Source organism: Rhamphochromis sp. 'chilingali', assembly GCF_963969265.1.
Source record: "Rhamphochromis sp. 'chilingali' genome assembly, chromosome: 10".
Lineage (NCBI taxonomy): Eukaryota > Metazoa > Chordata > Actinopteri > Cichliformes > Cichlidae > Rhamphochromis > Rhamphochromis sp. 'chilingali'.
In genome coordinates, this window is record NC_137937.1 from 39492821 (window position 1) to 39504476 (window position 11656).

Below are 11656 nucleotides of genomic sequence, written 5' to 3' on the forward strand. Positions count from 1 at the left end.
CACAGACATGAAGCCCAACAATCATGTTTACAGTCCCGTGGTCTCAGCCTCAGATACTCAACTAATCAAAGTGATGTCATGACAAAAATGAATGACCAACAAAACATTTTTCTCCTTCATTTCTGTCAAACAAAGCTGTATGTAACGTGTCTCACGGTTAGTATCATGGTTGCTAGGCAACCTGAACAGCACGACGAAGCGTATACCGTCCCATTTCACAAGCCTCTCACTTCCGCACTTCTCGTACTTATAGTACGCACCGTACGTAGTACGCGTAGTGCGCGTACTTCAAGCGTGCAGACCCTGAATTGGGACACAGCCAGTATATGCGCAAACACGAGTCACCTTTCCTGTCAGCTGATTGGACACCTGTCCCCAGGTGCTCACAGTCCTTTAATTAGTCCCCGCTGCTCTGACACCTGCCGGGACAAAGATCTCACCTGAAACCAGCTCAGCTGTTCAACTTTTTCAGAAAGTTGGCCAAACGGAGGCTGCTATGGCAGCTTGTACAAAAGGCCAGCCAGTTCGCAGAACTCACGAACGGAGCCGCATCTGCGGAGTAAGATATCAGCATACGGCTGCCGTTTAGCCAATGAGCGGTGAGGCAACCCATTCTCTTCACCAATCAGAAGACACAATTCTACCTCATCATTACGCACATGTCGACGCAGAGAGTTCGGTCGGAGCTGCAGGTGGGAAGAGTCAGCAGAGTTTTACTCACCGTGTGGATTTTCATTCCTCTAATGCTGTTAGCAGTGTGCGTCCATGAGACTGTAAGTTTCTGTGTTTTATCGTGTTTGTTCTTTGCTGCGGCCATTATCCTCCCTTGTTTAATCCTTGGCGCACACTTTGTTTACCGATTGTTACTGCCGTTTACTGCGAAGCAGCCTCTGCCGTGCGGTCATTAAGGGACCGTCACTAATTTCTCATGTTAGCTCTAATGTAAAGTGCCTAGTTAGGATTTATGTAAATAGTAAAATTAGCATTTGTTGACACTCCCTTATTTTGGTTGAATGTTCCACTATCCAGTATTGTTTGTATTGTTGTATTACACATTTAATTCACTCTGTTCACCTAATTATGGAAGACTTTTATGTTCTTTCCAACAGAAACCACACCATCACTCACCACACGGCATATAGCATTTTACAGTCTGTTAAATCCCCTCACTCACATTATGGATGTGTGCTTCGGATTCTTGCTAAATAAATGAGTGAACGACAGATACCTGAGTGGCAGTGGATTTTATGGATATGCCATCTGTTCTTATCGGACAACCCTGTTGAGATTGTGGATTCTTAGAGTCAGCACCTTATCATCTACATCAGTCATAGTCAGGAGGTCAAGTCCATCCCACTTACAGTGACCTCCTCCATTACACAGCTGTTTTTGTCCCTGCTGCAAAGAGCCAATCCAACTACACAGAGCATCAGCTACCTAGGCCGCATCCTTCGGAGGACCCGGCCTTCGCGTTCTACGTGGCCCGGGTCCTCCGAAGACCGAGAAGTGAGCGTCTGTGAAATGGGACGGTCTGCCCTTCAGATTTGCGTCACCGCTGTGTCGGTGGAGTTTATTAAACTCGGCCGTCTGCTCCTTGCTATCACCGAGTAAACTTAGAGGTCTGTAAGATGTACACAGATCTGCAGGTTTATCCTTTAAGATCATATATGGGCAAGGTTTAAGGTGAGTGGAAGTGTGCCCCTCTCAAGAGATTCTACATACATTTTTAATAAAGGACCCACCATGTGTTTGGCCATTTTTTGTAAAACTCTGGCCCAAACCCATCAGGGCCTGGAGCTTTTCCACTCTGTAAGGATTTGATTGCATCTAAGATTTCCTGCGCCCTAATAGGACTGCAAAGATCTAATCGACTTTCCTCTGATGGTATAGGGAGATTAACATTATCAAGAAACAATATCCTAGCATCTACAGCAGGGGTGTCAAACAGACGGCCCGCAGGCCGGATTAAACCCATTTGCGGGCCTAATCTGGCCCGTGAGATGATTTTGTAAAGTATAAAAATGAGCAGCAATTTTTCAATAAAGAAACTGCTGTTCCAATTGTGTCCATTGGATGGCGCAATAGCAATTGTGAGCTACTTTGTTTTGCCCGCGAAATTTAAACCCGATGTGCTTTGGCACCCTCATTGGCCCAATATGTCTCTGTCAAAAAGAGAAAAGTGGCTGCAGAGTGCAGAGTGTTCCAAGAAAAATGGTCATCCTCCTGTTTATTCACGGAAGTGAAAGCTGTATGTTTGGTGTGTTCCCAGCATGTTGCAGTGCTGAAAGAATATAACCTTCGTCGCCACTACGTGAGTCTTCATGCCGACAAATATGACAACTTTCAAGGACAGCGGAGAAGAGAGAAGGTGAATGAACTGTTGGCGGGTCTGAAGAAACTGCAGTCTGTGTTTACTCACAGCCGAGGCATCAGTGATGCTGCAGTGAAAGCTAGCTACCTCGTTGCCAACGACATTGCACTAGCTTCAAAACCATTTAGTGAGGGTGAATTTGTAAACACATGTATGATGAAGGCATCGGAGATTGTGTGCCCCGAAAAGCGCCAGTCCTTTGCAAATATCAGCCCGACAGGAAACACAGTTGCCGACAGGATTTCTGATCTTTCAGCGGATTTGGACAAAAAATAGTCATTTATTGTGTTTTCAGTTGCAATTGATGAAGGCACATTACAGATGTTGCACAACTGGCAATTTTCATCCGCGGAGTTGATGACACATTGACCGTCACCGAGGAGTTCGTGGAGTTGGTACCGATGACAGATACAGCGACCGCAGCTGATATTTTCACCGCACTCGTCGGCGCGTTGGACAGGGTCGGAGTGGACCGGTCCCGCGCTGTCAGCCTGGCTACAGATGGTGCGCCCTCAATGATCGGGAAGAAAGCAGGCGTTGTAAAAAGGTTCAGAGATAAAGTGCAATCTGCAAATGGAGGACGTGGTTTTTGGACTTTTCACTGTATTTTGCACCAGGAGGCTTTGTGTTGCAAGTCACTGAAAATGGATAACGCCATGAAGGTGGTCATCCAAACTGTTAATTTCATCCAGAAGCCTCAATCAGCGTCAGTTTGACAGTCTTCTCAGAGAGAAAGACCACATCTATGGCCTGCCATACCACACTGAGGTAAGATGGCTGAGCCGAGGTGCTGTGCTGAGGCGTTTCTTTGATTTACGAGAAGAAATTGAACAGTTTATGGAAGAAAAGGGGAAACCAGTGTTAGAATTTCATTCTGCAGAATGGATGCAGCACCTTGCATTTATGGTGGATGTTACAGAGCACCTGAATAACTTGAACAAACAGCTGCAAGGACGCAACAAAGTTGTCACGCAGTATTATGACAGCATTTCAAGTTGAAGCTGTTATTGTGGGAGACGCAGCTCGCTGGTGGTGATGCAGCTCACTTCCCCTGTCTGAAAAATGTGTGCACGATCCAAAGTGTGGCGGATATGAAGCAGTTCAAAGATAAAATAACAGGACTATTACTAGAGTTTGAGCAACGATTTCAGATTTTTGGTGAACTGGAGAAAGACTTCAAAGTTTTGTGCTCGCCGTTCACCGTGAATCCCTCTGATCTGCCCGTCCGGATCCAACTTGAAATAACAGACTTGCAGCGTGACTCGGATTTGAAGGGAAAATTTGCTGCAGCTGACTTGAACACATTCTGTCAGAATCTCCTGCCAGGTTACCCCAACTTGACGCCCTCGCTGCAAAACTATTGTGCATGTTGGGAAGCACGTATCTTTGTGAGCAAGTTTCTCTGTAATGAGCATAAATAAAACAAAACTGCACTCAAGGCTCACGCACAGGCACTCGAATCACATCCTGAAGTTAGCTGCCGCTCAGGATGTGAAGCCTGATATTGATGAGCAGGTATCAGGAGTCACATAAACGATGCAACCCCACTGAAAGTGCTGCATGAGACACCCTGATGTAGTTCTGTGAATCACTGAGGCACTGTGTGCTTGTTCTTTGTCCTCAGAATTTTCAAATAACTTGAGATGTTTTATGATTAATAGCTATGTTGTGCTTTTGGACATACTGTCCTCAGGCTCCAGCTTTATGTTTATATGTTTTTATGTTGATGTGAGAGTGTTTCTAATTGATTATATTTGATTTATATATTTAACTTATTCTGTGGTTCTTGTACTTGTTTGGGGAACAGCATTTCATTATTTTTATCTACATTGCTGCCTGCGAAGTGACACCCTGATGTAGTTCTGTGATCTGTGAAACAGTTCTGTGAATCACTGAGGCACTGTGTGCTTGTTCTTTGTCCTCAGAGTTTTCAAATAACTTGAGATGTTTTATGATTAATAGCATGTTGTGCCTGTACTACTTTGGGCATACTGTCCACAGGCTCTAGCTTTATTTTTATGTTGATCGTATTAAAACAAAGAAAACAATCTGAAGTTGTTATGTATACAATGATTTTACCAGTCCGGCCCACTTGAGAATAGACTTTTCTCCATGTGGCCCCTGAACTAAAAAGAGTTTGACACCCCTGATCTACAGTACTTTGACACTCAGGGGAATATCCTGATAGAACTCTTTCATTATTTTGCTGATAAGTTTAGCCTCGAATTGTAAAACACCTTTCTTATCTTTTAGAGAGGGTATTGCATAAGAGCCCTTTTTCCCCTGTGCAAGTCGGGCAAGTAAGCGTCCAGGTTTGTTGCCCGATTCAAATAATCTATGCTTTGCATAGAATATTGCAGTTTCTGCTTTCTGAGTTAGTAGTTGGTCCAGGGCTGATCTGGCTGCATCCAGTTTTTTAAGCACAGAAACAGACGAGGATTTCTTAAACTCCCTCTCCAAGTTAGTAATGTCGCGTTCAAGTACTAATTGTTTGGCTAAGGTGCTCTTCTTTTTCGCTGAGGTGAAAGAGATAATAGAGCCCCTGAGAAATGCCTTACCCGCCTCCCACAGAGTAGAAGCACTAACCCCTGGTAAGTCATTTGTAGAAAGAAAAAGTTCCCACTGATCTTCTAAATATTTGACAAATTCAGGGTCACTAAGGAGAGCTGGGCTTAGCCGCCAGTGTGTAAACAAGGGATCATAATAAGGTGGTAATAACTCCATTGAGACTGATGAGTGGTCTGAGAGAGCGCATGTGTTGATCAAACAACCCTGAGTTCTGTCAAGGACAGATCTAGAAACAAACATGTAATCAATTCTGGAAAAAGAAAACTGTAAAGTCTTTCACATGTGGATTACAAACTCTCCAGGCATCAAAAAGACCAAGATCTGAGCAGAAGTCCACTGCAGCCTTTGCCATTTTTGAAGGTGGTTGAGATTCTGGTGGATCATAATCAGTTTCAGGACTCAGACCACAGTTAAAATCCCCACCAATTATTACGTGATTCAGACACACAGAGGAGGTTTTTGCCAGAAGGTTTGAATAAAACAATCTATCTAAAATATTTGGTGCATAAACACTTCCTAATAGAATCTGTTCCCCATATAAAAGCCCAGTAATCAGAATAAATCATCCGTATCCCTCACAATAGTATGTAGAGTGAACGGTAGATTTTTATGGATCAATATTGCAACGCCTCTACGTAATCAGTGCTTGACATTTAATCAGCTGTGTGAAAACAAAGGAGGAACCCACCCGATGGATTAATAAAGTTTTATTTAATCTAATAACTTTAATCTCAGCCAAACCGATTTACTCACGAACAAACAAAACACTGAAAAAAGCCCAACAATAACATGTTTAAGTTATCTAAGTGACTCATATATCACGTTTAACCTGAGCAGCAAAAGTCCGCGGTGATCTGAAAATGATGTGCCGGGAGTTGTGCCGTTCTCGGCGGCTTCAGTGACCCTCGAGCTCCCGGCTCGCTGTCGAGCTGGTGGGTAGAAGACGTCTCCGAAAACGTCGAAGCACTTTTGCAAATATGCGATATCTTGATAAACCGAGCAGATATTTGAAGTTTACACAGCTACTTTCTCGCCTGAAAATATGTTAAAAGTTTATTTTGTGACCCAGAAAGATTAGTAAGAGTAATTTTAAAACTTAGTAGCGGCCGCCATTGTTGGAAACTGGAATTGCCTGGGCTGCGCTATGAATTCTGGGATATGGTGGCAGTAAAGGACACACCCGACCCATCCTTCAAATCTGGGGAAAAGGAGGACGCATTTGTCGGCTGCATTCAGAGGAGTCTGTGAATTGGGACAGCCTTCTTCGCGTTGCTGTGACGTAATTGTCTACAAATGCGGCCTCTGGAGGATGCAGCCGACGTTTTGGGACAGCTACAGCCTCATGTCTATTTACTTTTGACCTTTGACCTGCCACCCCCATTATGATTCAAGTGTCCACATACCTTTGGTGAGACGCAGTAAAATAGACAGAGTATCCCTTTAACACCCCCCCCCCCCCACACACACACACACACACACACACACACACACACACACAATAACAGCTGAGAGCAGAAGAAGAAGGCCAGCAGGTCTATTAATAGCAGATCCCACAGAGTCAGACCCGGCCCAGCACGTCCTCCACCGCTGCACCACCACCATGCCCGGCAGCCAGGCCCAATTCCGGGCCAGAGACCGCAACAATGTCCTGAACCGGCCCGAGTTTCTGTCCCTGAACCAGCCATCCCGCCGGGAACAGGCGGTGGGGGAGGGACGGGGGGGCGGAGGTCCGAGGAGACCTGTGTTCAGACAGCAGAGTCAGCAGGACAGCACAGGGGGGAGGTAAGACAAACAAGCTCCGCCCACAGACTCGGGACCTGGACCGAGACCAGAGTTTCATTTAGGTGCTCAAACTTTTTCTGTGACCTGATCCTGGATCATCTTCAGTTAAATTCAGTAATGCAAAATCAGAATGTGACCTTTAAACGTAACGGTGCTTTAATAAAACCTTCTGAAACACGACGCCTGAGAAGAGCCGAGTTATTTTTAAGGAGTTCAGAGCTCAGTCTGTGACCTCCTCCTCAGACTGTGGGAGCTCCTCTCCCTCAGCATTAACATGCAGAGAGGAAGCTGCCTGACAATCAGATTTTAGGTGGTGATCTCAGTGTTCGCTGATGCTCCTTCACTGGGCCAGTCTGAGCACCTGTAAACAAAAGCATGATGGGAAGTGTAGTTGTGTTCATGCAACAGTCTGTTTACCCACATAAAATGTGGGTTTTTCTAATGGAGTCTGGTCTTGTCCTCAGGGGGGCCAGAGAGTCCTCCGAGAGCGGTCCAACTGCTGACAGCGGCGGTGCGAAGGATGCCTCCCGCTGGCCGGAGCAGGACTGCATGCAGCTTAACCCGTCTTTCAAAGGTATCGCCATCAGCTCTCTGCTCGCCATTGACATCAGTCTCTCAAAGCGTCTAGGGGTCTGCGTGGGAGCCCGCGGCTCCGGGGCCCCGCTCCGCCCCATGATCACCTTGCTGGCCCTCACTGGCCACGCCCTCCCCTGGATCTGTGGCACCCTAATCTGCCTGTGGAGGAGCAGCACGCTGGCTGGACAGGAAGTGCTTGTCAACCTGTTGCTGGGTCAGACACCTGTCTGTCTCTCTGCTGTCTCGTCTGTCTCTCTGCTGTCTTAACTGTCTCTCACCTGTCTGTCTCTCGCCTCTCTCTGTTGTCTCTCACCTGTCTCTCACCTGCCTGTCTCTCTGCTGTCTCACCTGTCTCTCACCTGTCTGTCACCTGTCTGTCTCACCTGTCTCTCACCTGTCTTTCTCTCGCCTCTCTCACCTGTCTCTCGCCTGTCTGTCTCTCGCCTCTCTCACCTGTCTCTCGCCTGCCTGTCTCTCTGCTGTCTCACCTGTCTCTCGCCTGCCTGTCTCTCTGCTGTCTCACCTGTCTCTCACCTGTCTGTCTCTCTGCTGTCTCACCTGTCTCTCACCTGTCTGTCTCTCGCCTGTCTCACCTGTCTCTCACCTGCCTGTCTCTCTGCTGTCTCACCTGTCTCTCACCTGCCTGTCACCTGTCTGTCTCTCTGCTGTCTCACCTGTCTCTCACCTGCCTGTCTCTCTGCTGTCTCACCTGTCTCTCACCTGTCTCTCTCACCTGCCTGTCTCTCTGCTGTCTCACCTGTGTCTCACCTGCCTGTCTCTCTGCTGTCTCACCTGTCTCTCACCTGCCTGTCTCTCTGCTGTCTCACCTGTCTCTCGCCTGTCTCACCTGTCTCTCACCTGCCTGTCTCTCGCCTGTCTCACCTGCCTGTCTCTCTGCTGTCTCACCTGCCTGTCTCTCTGCTGTCTCACCTGTCTCTCTCTCTGCTGTCTCACCTGTCTCTCACCTGCCTATCTCTCTGCTGTCTCACCTGTCTCTCGCCTGTCTCACCTGTCTCTCACCTGCCTGTCTCTCTGCTGTCTCACCTGTCTCTCACCTGCCTGTCTCTCTGCTGTCTCACCTGTCTCTCACCTGCCTGTCTGTCTGCTGTCTCACCTGTCTCTCACCTGTCTGTCTGTCTGCTGTCTCACCTGTCTCTCACCTGCCTGTCTCTCGCCTGTCTCACCTGTCTCTCACCTGCCTGTCTCTCGCCTGTCTCTCGCCTGTCTCACCTGTCTCTCACCTGCCTGTCTCTCGCCTGTCTCTCGCCTCTCTCACCTGTCTCTCGCCTGCCTGTCTCTCTGCTCTCTCACCTGTCTCTCGCCTGCCTGTCTCTCTGCTCTCTCACCTGTCTCTCGCCTGCCTGTCTCTCTGCTCTCTCACCTGTCTCTCGCCTGCCTGTCTCTCTGCTCTCTCACCTGTCTCTCACCTGCCTGTCTCTCTGCTCTCTCACCTGTCTCTCACCTGCCTGTCTCTCTGCTCTCTCACCTGTCTCTCACCTGCCTGTCTCTCTGCTGTCTCACCTGTCTCTCACCTGTCTGTCTCTCACCTCTCTCGCCTGTCTCACCTGTCTCTCACCTCTCTCACCTCTCTCGCCTGTCTCACCTGTCTCTCACCTGTCTGTCTCTCGCCTGTCTCACCTGTCTCTCACCTGTCTGTCTCTCGCCTGTCTCACCTGTCTCTCACCTGTCTATCTGCAGCGCTGATACTAGATGTGATGACGGTTGCTGGGATGCAGAAGTTGGTCAAACGTCGGGGACCGTGGGATTTCCCGCCAACCTTTTTTGACTACATTGCCATGGATATGTACTCGTTCCCAGCAGCCCACGCCAGTCGGGCCGTCATGGTGTCCAAGTTTCTGCTGAACCACCTGGTGCTGGCGGTGAGTAGCTTGCTGCTTCACAGATAACAAAGACTGGAACAGTTTACAAACCTGATCCAGGTGTGTCCGCCTCCTGTCCTCCAGGTGCCTCTGAGGATCCTACTCTGTCTGTGGGCCTTCCTGGTGGGCGTGTCTCGGGTGTTGCTGGGGAAACACCACCTGTCAGACGTAGGTTGCGGCTTTGCACTTGGCTTCCTGCACTTCAGCCTGGTGGAGTCGGTGTGGCTGGACTCGGCCACCTGCCAGACGCTCATCTCCATCGGCACGCTGGGCTGGACTCTGGTCTGACCTGGTCCAGACTGGTTCTGCTGCAGACTCGGGTCCAGCTTCGCTGGGTTTTTCTGCCCTCCATCAGCTCAGTGCTGCTGACAGGAGGCAGGGGCCATGTGGTCCCAACTGTGGAGGACCTGAGGAGGAATGTTTGAGTCACAGGTACTGAAACAGGAAGTGTCTGCAGTCCCACGTCCTGTGGGCTTTTCTTTCTTGCCACCATCTCAGATTCTTCAGTAAAATTTTGTTGAATTTTTTTTTCATGTCAGAAACCGAGTTTGGACTTTCATTCTGCTAATGTTGAATTTTATTTGAAGAACGTCCTCGGCTGTTTGAAGCTTCATAGTTTTTGCATTGTTCACTGAGAACAGAGTTCACAACAAAAGCTGAAGGTTGCTCCTCAGAGCTAAAGCTCGGGTGTTATACTGGCGCTACAGATTCTCTTTTCGGGGAAGTTTTCCCAAAACGATTGTGTTGACTGTCTCATCAAATCTCAGAAACTTTCGAACAGGTGCTGATTATGTATCTGAAAGTGTGACGATGCCAGATTGTATAAGAAAGGCTGACTCGTGAAGTGCAAACAAACCTCTCAGGTTCAGACTCCTTCAAACTCTTTTCTTTTCCTGATGAGTCGGCATCAGCTCGATAAGTGTTTGTCAGCATGGTGAATACCTACAGAAGCATTCACAGAAATACGCCGCGACTGTAAGGCTGCCATCGTGTCCCACAACAAGCAGCCAATGAGGGCAATATTTATCAAAGACATGAACTTTGATCTTAACCCCTAACAGCATCCACGTCTCTGTTTGCACTGCTGTGGTTTAGCAGGTTTACAATTTGTTTTCAGAATCTCCACAAGAACAGGCCTGCCTGAGTCTTCCAGAAACGGTCCAATCAGAAGAACCTTAAAGGGGAGGAGCTAAATCAGCTTGTTTAGGACAAGGGATGAAGGGAGGGGCTGCACCATGCCTAGTGTGAACTGTGACTCATGCAAAGCTGCTTTATTAGACTTCAAGTATAGATTTAAAGAATGGAAGTGAGCCCAACATCGCCTCCTCAGACAAACTTTTTATTAAAACAAAAAATTGTCCAAGTTTTTCTTCTGTTCTAAACGCTGTTACCGGAGCGCCGTCTTTATGCAGATTATACCCTGATCTGTATTGCTCTGTTTCTCTGTGTAAAACATCCCGGATCTTAAACTTGAGCTTTCCCTTTTCCTTTTGTTAGTGTCTGTCAAACAGTATTTCAGCTAAAAACATTATATTTAACTCTTCAAAGCTCAAATACAGAGAGTTCATGATTCTAGATGAAAATGAAGAAATGAGAATTCACCATGTTTCATCTGAAGGTTTCTGTAGTTTTTCTGCCCCTACATTGGCTAGTTTGTCCTAAAGCTGAGATGACGAAACATGTCAAGTTTAAACTATGCATCTGTTCAGAGTTGCTAAATAAAACCTGTTTGTTGCCTAAACTGTGGTGGGAGTGGTTCATGTGTAGGTGAGGGTCATGACCCCCATCTGCACCTGCATCGCTTACAGAAACTTGTTTGAAGCCTTTGATCAGAGAAGGCCAGATGTTTTCAGCTCAGACTGACTGTGATCCTGTCAGTCTGAGCTGACACACATTGTGTTTTAGGACAGAAAGTAGTCCTGTTGTTGTTTTTGAGTAACACTGGTTTGTTAATGGAAAAAGCAAAAAAAAAATATAAACCTGTAAAACATTAAAACATGATTTTTTTAAATGATTCTATCAATAATAATAATAATAATAATAATAATAATAATAATAATAATAATAATAATAATAATAATAATAATAATAATCTTAAACAATAAAAGCCTTTAGGGAACAAAGTGACTTACTGTTGAACAACAGGAGGACTTTTATTATGAAAGGGAGGGGAGAGGAAGTGAAGATTGCTCCCCAGAAATGGAAAAAGTCCATGATGAAGAGTCAAGGACAAACACAGCCTGGAGCTTTTCACCAAAATAATTGACAACCTGAAGCGATTTCAAAATAAAAGTCTCTTCATCTGCAGGTTTAAAGTGCTTCCAGTCCTTGGAAAGTTTAAGGCTTTTCTTGTGGATCAAAGAGTTACTGAATTGGCCCTTTAACTGAACTGGTTTCCAGTCTGGACCTGGTTTAGTTGTATCTGTGTGTCTTCCAGGTGAATTAAACCAGTCAGGGTCAGGCTGTGGACTGCGGCGAA

The 11656-nt window shown here is 46.8% G+C and overlaps 1 protein-coding gene across 4 annotated transcripts; it reads left to right on the forward strand.

Annotated features, from left to right (window-relative positions):
• Positions 1-15: 15 nt before the first annotated feature.
• plpp7a (phospholipid phosphatase 7a (inactive)) lies at positions 16-11113 on the forward strand. Of its 4 annotated transcripts, none has more exons than XM_080892867.1 (5): positions 16-773; positions 1110-6721; positions 7186-7511; positions 8996-9177; positions 9262-11113. In XM_080892867.1, the coding sequence occupies exons 2-5, from the start codon at positions 6540-6542 to the stop codon at positions 9463-9465; spliced, it is 894 nt and encodes a 297-aa protein (XP_080748993.1). In that variant the 5' UTR covers positions 16-773; positions 1110-6539; the 3' UTR covers positions 9466-11113. The 4 variants fall into 4 exon arrangements, with proteins under 4 accessions (XP_080748993.1, XP_080748994.1, XP_080748996.1 ...); XM_080892868.1 differs by having other exon boundaries at positions 2270-6721; XM_080892869.1 differs by lacking the exon at positions 16-773 and having other exon boundaries at positions 1670-1683; positions 2270-6721.
• The last annotated feature ends 543 nt before the right edge of the window (positions 11114-11656 follow it).